We start from the raw sequence: 16,782 nt of genomic DNA on the forward strand, positions 1-16,782 counted from the left end.
ACCAAGTCGTAACCCTCAAAAAGGCCTTTGAATTTGTGAGAAATGTCCTCTTAATGTCAAAATGTCCTCAGAGTGACTGTATTGAACCAAAATTGGCCCTCATAACTATAGAAAGGCGTGTGCGTCCACACACACACACTCACACACACACAACGGGCAGAAATGGTGTTTGTGTGCTCGTACCCTGACGCTTTGGTGCATCATGTATGCTGCAGTGTGCGTGTGTGCGTGCATGCGTGCATGTGTGACAGGAGGAGATAGTGATAGATCATATTTCCCATGGTGTCATTCACCAGCCATGTTCCATTAATCTCCCATACACTCATATTGCCTATGATAGCACAATCAGTCCCTCATAGTGTGAGATTGTGTGTGTGTGTGTGTGAGCGCACATACCTACGTGTGTGCATCTGTGTGTGTGGGGGAGCGTTCATACTTGCATGTGTGTGTGTGTGTGTGTGTCTAACATGCTGCTTTGAGGTCATCTGTCTCTCTCTCACTCAGGTTTGCAAGTTGGCCAAAATCAGGAAGTATTTTGCCAACTTTCACTCTGCAGTTCTGTAGAACGCTGCACAAGTGCTCTGTGGGTTTTTGTCAGTTCTTATAAATAAACTTAACTTCTGTTTATATTCAGTGTCAATCACCAAAATGCAGTTTGTGTGGCTTTGAGCTCTAGTAAACACATATTTCCTTCTTTGTAACAACATTTGTAAAGTGTGGTTTACATCAATGATTACATTCGTGCAGACTCTTCTTCACTGCAGCACATCTTAGCAACCTGTAGGTCAGTGGCATGGTTTGAAGTCATGACTGTGTACAGTGTCCTTGAACTTCCTCTCACCTGTACTGAATAGTGAAGGAAAGCAGTTTTATACACTGCTCTTTATTGGCTGTGACAGAGTTCCTTCCATACACAATGTACATTACCCTTAACTAAGCCTTGGCCTTTTCTCCCAATAGAGGATCAATGTTTGTGTGTGATTTTTGAGTGCAGCTAGAAACTCTCATTGCTGCCTCTCCTGTCAAGGCAAGGCCACACAGTAAGAAAGAGGAAACAACACATCATGCCTCTAAGCTGAAATGTCCTCTGGATTCCCCCTTGGAAGCGCATTCACCTTCTCACCGACACACTGGAAAACCACACACACTCTCACCCAAGGGCATGCGCGGGTTACGCTATGTCCGCTAGCTTCGCTTCTTCCGTTAGTGGACTTAAAACATGATTTAAATGACCTCGTTTTGAGCCGAGTATGAATGTCGGGGCTTGCAGACACTTGGATGACAACACACAAACAGTATGGAGGCAGATATGTATTTTTATTTTATTTTATTTTTTACGTTTGCCTTGGCTGAAACACTGTTTACCCCTGAACCTCCTAAAGTGTTTTGTGAACGTAAACAGTTCACCCACACCTCCATCAGCATAGTGGTGAGTGGGTACTGAGTGAATTTTATTATTTTCGGTGAACTATCCCTTAAAGTTTGCAGAGATTTTTGCTATTTGATTTGTGGCAGAAACAAAGCATTTAAAACACCCTAAAAATGTTCAAGTACAGCCAGAGAGCAGGATCCGTGCATTTTAAATACACCACCCACACTTCTAGTGATTGAGAAGGATAAAGCCTATCCAGTCACTGTTTATTGGGAATTCCTGCATAGTGAACCTTTAACCTTTAACTTAACTTTAACACCACGAGTCCACAGAGAAATGTTGCATGAGCACATGAATAAACACAGAATTATACTTGAGCTCTTATTCAGTCACCTCTTGACATCCAGCGGGTTTTGTGGTTTCACTGAAGTTAATCAGTGTAACTCATGTGTAACGCATCTCATATGTCTGCTCTGTGTGTTTGTGTGTGTGTATGTGTGTGTGTGTGATAGTGAGAGAGAGAGAGATTTAGGCCCAATCCCATTTCACCCCTTAGCCCTAAGCCTACTGCTACCGGGTGGTTGAAATCATCCCCTAGGAATTGGTTCAGCCCTTCAAGAAGCCGCTACATCATCATTAGTCGTCGCGAAAACCTGACACGTCATCAGTAGTCGATGCAAAGATACAGGTTTATCCTGCATCTCCTTTTGAAGTTAGGGTCTGAAATATTCAGTTTTGTGGGGTTTAGAGCCCCCACCCCTCCGTACCAACACGTATTGGGACAGCCTACCCATTACACGTGAACGCGCAAAAACAAAGGGGAAGGGCCAAAGGGTGAAATGGGATTGGGCCTTTGTGTGAGTAACTGATTTGATTTAGAACATTTTATATTTTCTCTTTGATATTTCCTGATGACAAATTTAGTTTTAAAGCACTTTGAGCTGCATTTTATGTATAAAAGGTGCTGTTTAAAATGTAGAATCATGAATGGGGTAAGATTTATTTGTAATAAAAATTTAGATTTTCAGAATTTTCAGATTTTCAGAATTTCAGATTTTTAGATTTTCAGATTTTCAGATTTTCAGTTTTTCAGATTTAGATTTTTCTTCTTCTTCTCCTCCCCTTACTGTTTCTCTCTGACTGGTCTGCAGATATGTATCGCCTGGAGTTGGCTGGTGGTCTCGGGGTCATATTGCTGCTGCTCGGGGTCCTGACTGCGCTTTATAAGTGTTACAACCTGGAGATCATGCTCTGCTACAGGAGACACTTTGGCAGTGATGAAACTGAGGATGGTAAGACTTGTTCAGTGTCTCGCTGCAGCACACAACGCTCACACTCGACGAGTGTGTGTGACTTTGACTATACACAAAAATAAGTGAAAAGTCATTGCGAAGTTATTAAAGAATCAAGTTGATAAACACAACAACGATTACTGCTTAATTTAGACCACGCTGTTGTCAAAGGGAGCTACTGATGGGAAAAAAGCACAGGTAAATCAGCATTAGTTTTTTTTTCAGTTGATTGGCTGATTATTCTTGTATCCATTGACAAAATAATGATGAGCTTAATTTGTTTAGCCCCCATCGAAAAGTAAAATTAACAAATCAATAGGAGCAGATGAATCATGGCTACATAAAACAATCACAGAGAGAAAATTACACAGACGTGAGGTTTTATTGATTCAAAGTATTGATTTTCACTCAAAGATCTGCGTCAGTCGGATTTCTTCGCAGGGTGTTTCCAAGCTACATGTGCTGCAGGCAAGATGTTGAAATGATCAGAAAGTGTCCTCATTGAGCAAGTCAAGAAACGGCATACAGCAGTATTCGGAACATATGTCTAACATATTACGCACGTAACGTTAGAATCATTACATGTGAGGAAACAGTGCATTTTTAAATGTATAGTTGAAACAAAGATAAAAATGTGCTCTCTGTTTCGATCCCAGCGATTTCATGCTTCTCTCAGCTGTTGGCCAAGGTCAAAGATATGAGTGGGCTTCAGAGATGATCACACGAAAATATATTTCTGAGATGTAGATATAACCGGTGATGCGATGCAGGCGCTTCACATGAGTGATAAAGTGATTTTCAAAGAAAGAGTAATGCGTTGTTCTCCTGCTGCCTCTCTTCACAGATAATAAAGAGTATGATGGCTACCTGTCCTACACTAAAGTGGACCTGGACTGTCTGGGCAGGTGAGTTATCTCCGTGCACACTTGAACCTCTTCAGCTAAGGTGTTGGTGTTTTTTTTTCCTTTCTGGCTCACCACCTGTCAGTGACTGCAGCACAAGAGAAAGACTTGATCATGTGACGGACATTTACACATGCTGCTCTTACCCGACCAGCTGATTCCAATATAATGGTGTTAGTATACATTTTACTGTAATTTTACCCCCACGACTTTCTCTCTTAGAGTGAAATGAGAAGAGTGATACCACACTCTCATGTCTGTGCATCGTGTGCAGAGCTGCAGTCACATCATGGGGCACTTACTGTGTGTTTGTGTAATAAGAGGAATTGGATCAGAATCAAATCTGTCTGATATCTTTTTTCTATCTGTGTGGACTACTTTTTTAACCGCAACTAATTACCTAGCCTAGCGTCAAATAATTGCATTGTACTTGCACTTGCTGCTGCCTGACTTTTAAAATGTTCTACGAGAAATTATCACATTACATCAATCCTTACCGCCCTTCACTTGTGAGTGGTAGAATTGATTTTACAATTTGACTGCTTGTTTTTAAAGCCTTGTACGATTAGGCTCCCACTTGTGTCTTTGATCTGCTAACCCCTTACGAGCCTGATCACTGCCTGAGATCCTCCTGCGAGACTCACTTTTCTAAATTCACAACTGTTGCTGCTCACTTCCCTCTGGCTTAATGAAGCAAATTGTGGGCATGAAAGGATTTGGCTGAAGTTGCCTACGACTCGGTTCCCTTTCATTCTTATCAAAGCACTATTCAAAAGAATCAGATCATTTGTAAACGTCACATCACAACTCATTAGAGTAGTAGAATAAAAGTATCTCACAAAATGCTTCTCAGTATAAGTCGGGTTTGTGGGACGACTTGTAGTGAAGCAAGGTCATGATTACAAAAGCAATGAATGACTTAATAATGTCAATCATATTTATCAATTCATATTGAACACATTCGATGCATTAACACCAGTGAATAAGTGATGTTCCTGCATTGGAATGTGAATCTGGAGCCATGTTTGTTAAAGTCTTTGTCTCTGACAGGATGAGCAGCGATGAGGAATCGTTCGCTTTGGAGATCCTGCCAGATGTTTTGGAGAAACATTACGGCTTCAAGCTGTTTATACCAGACAGAGATCTAATACCCAGCAGTAGTAAGTATCCATCTATACATCCATCTACCTACCCCCAGAAGCACACGCACAAGCACACACACACACACTCACTCACTTTTCACTCCTCTCTCTAGGGGCCACTGTAGCTCCCAATACCCAGAATTCATCACTCTGTCAGAAGAAATAAGAATGATTGTGGGTCTTCATTATAACACACTCACAAACAGACACACATTTGTGTCTGTTCTCAGCTGTAACATTTGCACTCGAACCACAAAAACACACTGATACACAACACAACAATGTTGCTGTGCCTTACACACATTTTCTCACTATTGCACATTGTCACTACACATGCGATTTGTTTTGCTCAACATAGCTCAAGTCAAGCCTTCACCTTGATAATCATCAATGCCCCCATGTAGTGTACAGGTCACTTATAGCACACACACATACACGCACACACGCACAAACACACACACTGTTCAACTGACACATGCTGAAGAGGGAAATATGTAATCCTTATTGCCAAACACATGCAGGCACCAACAATCCATCTCTCAGTTAATGTTTTAAAATAAAGTAAAATTGCATTTACAGTCGAATCTGAGGGGAAACAAATCTTGCAAGTTGCAATAATATTTGATTTCATTTTTACTCTGACATTTCATCATAGAGACTCACCCACTGACAATTATCAGAAAACCTCCTTAAAAACCCACTGCACAACCTCAATCAAAATCTCATTGTAACTGATCTAAGAGTGTTTCTCATCATCATGTTGTGTGGTTTGTTTCAAGTATGGTTGAGTAAATGAGAAAATATTATTGTCTTTGACAAAACCCCATTTCCCAAAAGCCTCAGACATTCATAAGCCAAATGTCACAGCTCGGCAGCAGAGGAGTCAAAGGGAGAGGACAGAGATGACTGAACAGTGTAGAAGTCAGTGGACTTCACAGATTACAAATAGAAAATTAAAAAAACTACTTCAGAAAGAGACAGTGAGTTGCATGAATGTTGACAAAACCAAGCCCAAAAACTATATATTTGCCCTGCTCGTAGTTAGTAGTAGTAAATTTGTTTGATTTCTTCAATTGCAAAGGATTAAGCTTCTAATAGGAACTGTTGCAGTTGTTGGCCAATGTTTAAGGATGTGAAATTAAAACCACAGGAAGAAGGTTTTTTTCTTTTCACAAAGACCAGACAAAAGAAATCCTGAATTGTCAAAAGCCTTCTAAAGGAACATAGGCCGTGGCGTGGACGTGATCACATGACTTCAGCTTTTTGCTTACCAAACACAATCTTTTCCTAAAGACTCCAGTCAGTGTAGTGTTGGATATACTGAAGACGAGTATGGCACACATTAGAGCGGGTTCATTAGCATATCAAATATTAACAATATTTTTCATATGGAATTTACTCACAGTGTATATCCACCATTTGTTGATATGATATTGGTTACAAATCCATCCCATATTATTCTCTGAATGTGTAATATATGTTAATATACTATGCTTTAAATCAGGGGTCTCAAACTCGTGGCCCGCGGGCCAATTGCGGCCCGCGGGACGATATTTTGTGGCCCCCACCTTAATATGAAAGTTTAATGTTAGTGCGGCCCGCACAAACATTGTAGCAGCTCCGCTGTTAGCTGCTGTGTGGGACAATGTTATGATGTTCTGGTTTCCTACTGTGTGCCTGACCAGTGAACGCAGCATGTAAGTGAGTGACATGGGGGGCGGGGTCGTGTGTGTGTGTACGTGTGAGAGTGAGTGAGAGAGAGAGCCGGGAGAGAAAAGAGTGGCTTTGGATGTGCGGTGCAGGAGGGTGAAATTCATAGTTTTCTGCCCTCTTTCGCGCAGGTCATGATGTATCCAGTGCTTCATTTATAAATCACAAGGTGCCGGAACGCTAAGTACATATCACAGCGCAGGTACGACGAGCACAGGTCCCGGAACGCACATAAAACGCCGCTTAAAACAGCACACACATGCCACTTACAATGCAGTGGGACTTATTTAGGCTATACTGCAGTGACGGTGTCAGTCTTTATGTCAGTGATTAATAAAGTGGCGTCTTGAGCAAAGGCGACTTCTGTGTCCAGCGGAACGGAACACACACACACACACACACACACACACAATTTGTTAAATTGAAGGCAAATTCAAGGGACACCACGGCTCCTTTACGCACACGCTGCGCTGTGAGGTTTTGGGAGCTTCTTTACGCAGACAGATTATTCTAAACCGCAGCAGTTTATAACACGTCATTGAGCTAATATCTACATTTTACAGTCTGGGCTGTTTTACATTATTATTTACACCTGATATGTGTGGATGAATTTTAATGATTTAAATTCCCTCATCCTCTGGTGGTGACATTTACGCACCGAGCCACGGACTGTACATGACGATGTGCTAGTTATTTTGGTTCATCTTAGAAGTCTGCATTTGTTATTATTTTATGAAATTGTGATGCTGTTGTTAAGAAAGCTTTATATATAATTTATTAGATTATCTTGTTATTGCGTGGCCACAAATTAGTTATTCATCCACCGATGTCAACAGGGGCTCCGTAATTTTCTAGTGATTACATTATATTGTTATATTTTATTTTAATCATTTCTTAAAAAACTTTTTTTAATGTTCATATTTTTTTCGATACGAGAGGTACCGGATCTGCTCAAATAAGTCCCAGAACGCAGGCAAGCCAACACGCCGGCACAAAGTAAGCACAAAAATGTATAGAAAAATGTGAGGCTACAGGAGGAATTTGATCATAGATTTGCAGACTTCAAGACGCACAGAGCGACTTTTACAAAAATTTTGCGGATCCCTTCTCCTTTGATGTGCAAGATGCCCCTCCTGTGCTTCAAATGGAGCTCATTGGCCTGCAGTGCAACTCTGACCTCAAAGCCAAGTTCAGGGAGGTGAGTGGAAAGGAAGACAAGCTGGGGCAATTTTTGTGAGAATTGAACCCCAGCTTCCTTGAGCTTTCCCGAATGTTCAAGCGGACCATGTGCCTTTTTTGGAGCACATATTTGTGTGAAAAGCTCTTCTCCACCTTGAACTTCAATAAGTCCAGGTACAGGTCCAGGCTTACTGATGATCATCTTCAAGCCATACTGAGGGTCTCAACTGCTTCCTCCCTCAAGCCAAATGTGGCTCAGCTATGTGAGAGGAAGCGCTGCCAGGTCTCTGGCAGCAAGAAGTAGGCAAGAGAAGCCATGTTTACAAGAACTGTTCGTGTTCTTCAATATTCTATTCATGTTCAGAAGAACCCATTGAAGTTAAATAACTGTTAGTAATGACATTAGAGAAGTTTGGATTTTTTTAGCAAAGTTTTTTTTTTGTGGAATACCTGATGCGGCCCAGCCTCACCCAGACACTGCCTCCAGCGGCCCCCAGGTAATTTGAGTTTGAGACCCCTGCTTTAAATAAAACCAGGGAAAACATATCAATAGTCTGTGAGGTCCCAGGTTACCTATAAAACCAAATAAAATATTGAGCCATTATCCACTGTGTATTAACATTTTGTTGACAAAATGTTTTTCATCTTGTCCTAAAAACGTCAAGAGAATAATGTTGTACATACATATGTAGTTTTATAATGTGGCTAGAAAGCAAGAAACTAATGTGTGTTCTCTGCATTACTTAACATTTCCCCCTAAAATACATAAATAAATTGACTTAAGTAAGGTTCATAATGAATCAGCACACGCTCTATGGTCTGCCCTCAGCCAGAATGATGCCTTCTTTAAACACACACACACGCTGCATGCTGAGAGAAGATGGTGAAGTCACATGTCTTCCGAAATTGAGGCTTCATCCAAGTGCCCCAAAAACCTCTGTAAATACAAATGTCCACTGTGCATACCAACACACGCACACACACACACACACACTGGCTGTGCTGCGTGTGAACTAAAGGTTACGTGTGGAGAACAGACTCAGCGAGGTGCCTCTTCATTGCTCACCAAAGCCATTGACAGAGCAACATGGTGATGCGACCCCAAAATACACCATTCAATTATCCACTCCATTAGCCTGCCGGAATGAACCGGAGGGCGAGAAACAAACAACAGGAAGAGAAAGAGGCGGGTGACAAGATCACTGTTTTTTGTTGTTTTATGTTAATTCATTTACATGGTCCTTCAAAAAATGAAGAGCGGGAGGAGGAAAGGATGGGAGGGAGAGAGGGAGAAGATGCAGTGAGAAAAAGAAAAGCAAGAATATGACTGGGACTGAATGTGGGGAGGTTTTGGACTATTTGTGCCTCTCAGATTGAGCGTGAAATTGCAATTTGTTGTCAGAGAGTCCCTGTCATTAATTTAGTTAGCAAGTGAAGAGATGGTGAAGGCGGCAGAGAGAGACACACACACAGAGAGGCAATCGGTTGTTCACGGAACACACAGAGCTTCTCAGTAAATCCAACATTTTAAAAATAATGAGCATTTTCAGCTATGCACGGTGCAGAAAACATCCAGCGTGTCACAAATAATTAAATGGAAAGGGGACAACTTGCACCAGGCTTGAAATGAAGCACCAGCACCCCAGCGAGGATCAGCAGGAACATTCTGCGAGCAGTGCAGTGGACTCCTTTGGCTCCATATTGATACATATTTGTATTGACACATAAAGTAGCTCCACCTCAGATCCCCTCACTTTTTCGCATCTCATCACCTGCCCTCATTGAGTTCTCGCTGAAAGCTAAAGTTGGTGTATCAGCACAACGCTGCCTGCCCCCCCCCCCCCCCCCGTTTTAAGAGTGACTTCACTGTGCTGTGTCAGAGTCAAAAACCTTGCACAAGCATTTCTGTCACACTTCCACACACTCCTGTCAATCTCCGCTGTCATTTATGGACAAAATGACTTGAAGGATGCAGCCAGCAGGAAGCAGGCAGATACTATATTCGGAGATTTATATGTATGCTAATGTAAAATCATATTCCACTTTTTCCTGCCTTTTCTTTTTGAAGCTGTTTTAGCTTTTACCCCAAATCTCTTTTTTTGTTTCTTTCATATTCATTTGTCATATTTAAGTCACAAATACATTAATATACAGCAACAACACTAAGTTTGTCTTATTTACAATATGTAACGAACCAAGCAGCTGTGTGCTAACACTTCAGGATGCTATATAGTCCACTGCACCCTTCTATTGTTTAGCAAGAAACATTCTTCCCTCTATAAACAGTTTTACATTTTCGTTAGGACAATTTAGCTCCGATGCTAAGCTTAGTTGACCACATTCTGGCTCTGGCTCCATGCGTAAGACACACAATAACCATCATCTCTCTAATGCACATTTTTTTCTCAAGATCCTAGTAAGAATATAGAATGAAAATAAAACAAAATAATAGCACGTTCATTTTCCATAGGTTCTTGTTGGAACAGCTTTATTTCAAACTTATATTTATATCTAACAATTACAGAGCAAGACAGCAAACATATTTTATCTCAAGCTTTAATGATTAACTTTAGGCCATATATAAGATCAGTGTAGATCAAATATGTTTTTAACATTAGCGTATAAAATGCTTCCTGCTGTCATTTAATGTAATTTTGCTCTTCAAACTGATATCTCATCTCATGTCACGTTATGACCTTGTTTTGTCAGTAGTAGTTAACTATTTGTGAATTTGTCTATGTATAGAATCTTTCCCTGGTGTCGGCTGGTAGGCCGCCAACATAATTGTGAATGTTTTCAGCGTTTTTTTGTTTTGATTTCTCAAAGATTCACTCATGGATCTTGATATTCAAGACTGTGTTCACGTTGGTACAGATCCAAATTAAAATCTGGATTTAGTTAATTTAAACATGGTTTTATTGGGGGACTGTTGCGTCTTGGTGTGGGTATGAACTCTACTGAGGGCAATTCTAGTTTATATAAGCTACATAAACAGAGTGTAAGGGATTCAAGGACGTGCCAACTTAACAGCTTGTTGTTGTTTGCTTTAAAGTTATGTTTCTGTTCTGTTCATAGCACATAAACTATGTTTATGTCTTCCATTGTTTCACCCTAGTAAAATTGTAAGGACAGGGATATTCAATGCAGGACAGTGTGCACATGCAGCAGTTGTACATTGTTTATGTGCAATTTAACCAGGATTCATCCTTTTGGGCCCGTGGACTTTCCATATGAGAGCGCCATGCGTTCGTGTTGCAAGACTCAGTGGCCGCTCACAACTGCCCTAGTTAATGCTCGTTCTTTACTTCATTCTGAATAACAATTCTTCTCTCTTTTCACTCCATCCTTTCCTCTTTGTCTCTATATCTCTTTCTCCCAGCCTACATTGAGGACCTGGCTCGCAGCGTGGAGCAGAGCAGACGCCTCATCATCGTGTTGACTCCAGAGTTTGTCGCCAAAAGAGGGTGGAGTATCTTCCAGATAGAGACACGCCTCCACTCTATGCTGGTTACCGGGGAGATCAAGGTGTGGATAACAAAATAAACAGAAAATCAATCCGAGAGACACAGTGTGTAATCAGCTTTTCTGATTTAATTGCACAATTCAAGGAAGTTTTGACGTACCTTGAACCATGAGAACGGTGTGAGGAGTTGTTCTGCTCGGACATGGACATATTCTCTCTTTTCTCAAACACCTCTACATCTCTGCTTGTGTGTGTGCAGGTGATCATGATAGAGTGTGCCGACCTGAAGAATGTCATCAACTACCAAGAGGTTGAAGCACTTAAACATACCATCAAGGTACAGAAAGAAAGGGAAGTCGTGGGTGTCTTCAAACACCAGTTCAAAAGAAAAACTCCTCACCTCTATTCTTCTTCTTTATTCTTCAGGTTTTATCCATCATCAAGTGGAGGGGTCCTAAAAGCAATGAGCTCACCTCTAAGTTTTGGAAACAGGTGGTCTACGAAATGCCTGCTAAACGCAGAGAGACTTTGTCTAGACGCCAGGTATTTACTGCTGTTAACAAAAGGCTAAAGTCAATTCAGATTCCTTGTTTGGATGTTCTCCCTATGTCTGTGAGGCTTTTCTATGTATGCAGAGTTGGGTTAGATTAATTGGAGACTCTTAATTGACCGTAGGTGGGAATGTAAGTGTGAATTGTGTCTTTATGTTGATCATGTGTTACCCTGGCAACCTGTCCAGGGTATACCACACCTCTTGCCCAATTTAAGCTGGGATTGGCTCCAGCTCCTCCCATTACCCTGTATAGACGGATGGATGTACACAATGACACTGTTTGTTTGAGCAAAACCACAAAAGTTTGCATAAGCAACTAAAAGAAACACTGCAGAATTGGACAGGGGGCATTTTTATTCTTCTCTACAGCCAACTGTGACTGTGAGAATAAAATAGGTTTGAAAACACATGAATGTGTCCATGTAGTGGAATCCCTTACCTGCTACTCACAGACCATATATATAGTTTATACATTATACATATGGTAAGGCCAGGAGCTCGGGAAAAACATTGTGGATTTAGCATATTTACTTACGCTCCCTTGGGTTGCAAACATTCACAAACAGATGGCCTTTGAAATGCCCAATGAGCTAATATATTAAAATTGGAATCATAACAGAAAAAAACGTGTCCGTTTCTACCATGTGTTATCACCTTAGGTGGTATATGGCCTGATTAGCAAAGAGATGTTCACCTGCTGCTCGGTACTGGAAAGAAATCAGAGAGGCGCCACTACAGAGTGAGCCGTGAAAAGGATAGAACCTTTATGTCCTGTAGTGCTGTAACAATAGATGCTGTAGAACTGGGACAGTGATAATGACAGTACACGTTAAAAGTGCAAAAGTATTTGGTGTATTCATACACCAGTTCTCTCTTAGCTTGCAATTTACCTTTTTTTTCGTTTTACAATCGCAGCATGTTTTTGTTATTTAAATATAGGACAGCACAGTTTAATGTCGGGTTGCTAATTTGTTTCTAAAACATTTTGTTTCTATTTGTTGAAATCTTTATTCACGTCCCGATTGCCATCAAAACATTAAGTCATCTGACAAAAAGAAAAGAAGGCAGTGTAACAGTTTTAAATTATCAAAGTGTGGCCTGCTATCTGGATTACTAACCCTAACGTTAAACTTTGGAACATCAACTCTTTTATTTTGGTTCGTTTATGGAAAAAATGCTTTTCAAACTTAAACAATGTCAAAAAACACCCACATGAAACAACACTGGTGTCCCGGTCCTTGTGAGTTTAAGTGGACAGACACTGACATATGATAGTCTGCACTTATTCATGCATGGAAAGTCTGATATACCACATCAAAGACAAGAAGAGGTGAAGTTCCCCATCAGTGTATGGGCTAAGGAACACACTTCCTAACTCCCTAAGAAATTGCACAAGAGCAGTGAAGAATTCAGGCGATCCATCATACTCAGCAACAGTCAATGAATGGCTATCATTGTGTTGCATTGTGTTATCATTGTGTATCAGTGTGTTTTGACCCTCACCACCTCAGACCTTGGCAGATGGCATTTTATAGACTGCCTGAATCCCTTTGGACATTTGTTTCCCATCTTGTTGGAATAATGGACAGTGTCAGAGACGACATGAACCAAATACATAAACTCTACCTAGATAAGTTTCACTGAAGGGTTCAGAGAAAATGACACAAACTATGAATATGTTTTTTTACCTTTTTTAAATTTTTTTAAATTGTGCTTTACTCAGCACCTTAGGTTTTATCCTCACTGACATGAGGTGTGCGAGGCAACAGGTGGGAAATGTTTCAAGAAATACACTTTTTATCTGTGGAGTAATACACATCTGTTGCTCTTGTAGTATCTGCTGCTGTAGAATACTGTATGAGATGTTCTATTAAGTGTGTATACATGTGTGTGTCTATATTGGTTTATTAAGGATCATCTCAACCAACACAATTTAATTGTGCTTCCTAACAGGTGATGGACGCTGGTGAACAGGGCCTCTTCGGTGACCTACAGACCACTGTCTCCACGATCGCCATGACAACCACCTCTGCCTCCCTGGTGCCCCCTAACGAAAATCGCCACGGGCATCATCAGGTCGGCTGTTTCACCTCAAACTACTGTAAAGGTTTATAGGCTGCATGTTTCTGAAACCAGTGATTTCAGCTAGTGATGATGGGCAATATTTGTTTCTTACCTTTCCACCTTAACATGTAAAAACAAATGGCAAAATCACACAGACAGATGCTGGATTGTATGGATCATTTATTAAGATTCTACTACCTAAACAGTAAATACTGTATGTCATATAAAATTGAAGATGGAGTCAACATAAAGAGATGATGATCTGGTCCTTTTACTCAATCAGAAGAACATTTTTGGTGAGTTTCATGGTTTCGGAACTTAAACTGTACCACAGCCACATCAGGATGTATTTCAGGGCAGTTTTAAGAACTCCTGCAACCGCTGGCACCAATATCCCTTTTTTTTTTCTCTAGTAGTTGAATATTTAATTTAAGTCAGTATCAACATCAGATCCCTTTGAAGCAAAAAATAACTGTGAGTAATGTCAAAAGGCAAATTCATCAAATAGATCAGCCACTTAACTTTATATCAGACTGGATAGGACTTCTCTAACAACTGATTGGTTAGATGTGAGAAGCAAAACCTTGGAAAAAACAACCTTGGTCTGAAAAAATGAAAAGCAGCAATATCACAAACAAAAAGTCAAAGCTTGTATTGTATAAATTCAGCTTCAGAAAGTGTCAGTGATGTCCATAATAATTGCGGGACAAATTGTGTGTAGTCTGCAAAGGCCTTAATGAAATGAAAAAGATGACCAATGAACTGCTGTGGAAGATTTCAACCTAGTGTAACTGGCTCAAATGTTTATATAGAAATCGTTAAACTAGATAAATATTGTTGGAACTGTACCGTCTTCTCCAAAGTTGGAAGTAAATACATTGTTAATAAATAATTAGTTTCACTTTTAAGAATATATGCCAGTTAAGCAAATAGTCAATGCACGCAACAAAATGTGAAAGGAAACCCCCCGTACCTACTAACACAACCTACACTTGCTTTACTATTTATCCCTTTGTAATGGAATTTCTGCAGGCGGGTGGCATGTCATTAAAAATTCATTGCAAACAATAGTGCTTAAAAGTGCTTTGGTCCAACAACATGTGACCTAGACTGGACCAGTAAAGGGCCTCTGTCCATAAGTAAGTGTTGGTGTAAGTATGAGAGAGAGTTGGGTGCACTGGCAATGCACTGGTGGGACCAGATTCTAGCCCAATCAGACCACAGCTCCCACTGCGACTAAACCTGCTGCATGGCCTTTATTTAATTTTATGAGGTCGGAACCAAAGATGAGTTTTCTCTTTCTTCAGACCATTTCTTAAAAAGAAAAGGGGCTTAATTGTTCCACAGTTAGGTCTGAAAACCTTCAGATTGACAGCAGTACAAGCTAAAATAAAGTTGAATTCCCTCTTGGAATAACATTGTACTGTAGCCAATATTTTTTTTTTTAACCACAGGTTGCCTTGGCGACAGAGATCCCGGACTACAACCAGATGACCTTGCCAATTGGAGGGGGTCACACAGCTACATCAGCCCAAATGAGGCATTTCTGTCGCAGTTATGAGTTCCAGCTCCCCCCACCGCCATCCTCCATGTCACCTCCTCTCCCACCTCCCTCCACCGTGCAGTTCTCCACTCTGGGACCCGGGGGGCGCCACGTCTATTGCAACATCCCTATGACACTACTGAATGGACAGGTTTGGAGAAAATAAAGTGCAACTTTTATTCTGTGTTTTTTGTTGTTCTCAGTTAGTGTTTTGCATCCAACATTTGCACAGTTACGCCTTTTTTTGTTGTTTGTGTGCACGTACCGATGAGTTGAAACCCATTGAAAATAAAACCCCTCTTTTCTCCCCAGGGGTTCAGAGAAGCTCACTGGGGAACAAGAGGTCTGTTTGGATAAAAGAAAATGTAGAAAGAAAACCTCAAATGTTTATTTATTCTAACAGACTGGGAAATGGTTGCCATATATCTGTTTATTTGTCCTTTATGAGGCATGGTGAAATACAATGCATGCATGACTGTATATAATATAGAATGCAGCATGTTTTTCTTTTTCTTTAATTGTGTATTTTGTCTAAGACTTGTGGTTTTGGGCAGATTCCTGTTGATCACTGTTGTGTTGTGTGTTTCCCAGGTACCTCAGAGCAGTACGCTTGGGAAGAAGCCAGAGCTCCACCTGAACAGCACCTTTGTACCTCTCACCAGCAGAGAACTAAGCTCTGACATCTGGTAGATGTGCTCACCTGGTACTGGATACAGACTGCTTTACAGATTGCTTTTTCACTGGCTTTTGGACTTTGGCAGACTGGTTGTTCGACTGGATTTCATTGGGTTTTTTGAACTGTGTACAGGCTTGCTGTCAGGAGAGACTGGGTGTGGACTGCTTGCGAACTCAGTTTGGGCCATTTCATCCCGCGCTGTGAATGAAGGACTTCTTAAAGACTGCAAAAGGCTCAGATTCACAGTGGTTGGGTGCAATGGCTGGAGGTTTCTCACAAACAGATGGATACCGATTGTAAAATCTATACAAACATTGCAAACTGGATTTGGACCTACCAACTGGTTACAGACTGATACAAACTGGTTTGTAAGATGTGTTTCCACGACCATTTGATAAAATGGAATGAATAATATTATACTACATGCCTGGTCCAATGGATTTTACAGCAGTTTATAGACAGATACGGACGTGTATTTATAATGAACTGGAAGAGTCAATGAAAAGTTCCAGGATACTAAAACGATGACGATGAATCCACAGTCTATGGAGCTGTGTCTGTCAAACAAGCTGCCGTGTTGGACCTCGGAGCCCAAATATCTGGTGATCACAGTCTGCTTGCACACCAGCTGTGCTAAACTCCAGTCGACTGAAGAGCAAAACGTAGCGTGAATGCCAGTCAACCTTCTGACGACTGAGGTCTCCGAATATTGATCTACCCTTTGATAAGGTGGCTTGTCAGGAAACAAGGCCGATTTCAAGCAATGATTTTGGAATACCAGTCCACCTTAAAACAACAAGTCAACCTCTTGAAAACAACTCCTTACTGGCTGGCGAGCTAGCTACCAACTTGGTTTAGCTCTGAGAACCTCAAATGGTTGACAGGA

General features: G+C 40.9%; 1 protein-coding gene across 1 annotated transcript in view; it reads left to right on the top strand.

Moving 5' to 3' along the window:
* Positions 1-15,900, top strand: part of il1rapl2 (interleukin 1 receptor accessory protein-like 2) — a 300,837-nt gene extending 284,937 nt beyond the window's left edge. Inside the window, exons 9-18 of the mRNA XM_061080135.1 lie at positions 2,524-2,664; positions 3,509-3,569; positions 4,617-4,726; positions 10,977-11,122; positions 11,320-11,397; positions 11,487-11,603; positions 13,567-13,689; positions 15,132-15,371; positions 15,533-15,563; positions 15,812-15,900. Coding sequence (XP_060936118.1) covers positions 2,524-2,664; positions 3,509-3,569; positions 4,617-4,726; positions 10,977-11,122; positions 11,320-11,397; positions 11,487-11,603; positions 13,567-13,689; positions 15,132-15,371; positions 15,533-15,563; positions 15,812-15,900 — 1,136 coding nt within the window. The remainder of the gene's footprint in view (positions 1-2,523; positions 2,665-3,508; positions 3,570-4,616; positions 4,727-10,976; positions 11,123-11,319; positions 11,398-11,486; positions 11,604-13,566; positions 13,690-15,131; positions 15,372-15,532; positions 15,564-15,811) is intronic.
* Positions 15,901-16,782: the final 882 nt, after the last annotated feature.

The sequence above is a fragment of the Limanda limanda genome, chromosome 10, assembly GCF_963576545.1.
Source record: "Limanda limanda chromosome 10, fLimLim1.1, whole genome shotgun sequence".
NCBI lineage: Eukaryota > Metazoa > Chordata > Actinopteri > Pleuronectiformes > Pleuronectidae > Limanda > Limanda limanda.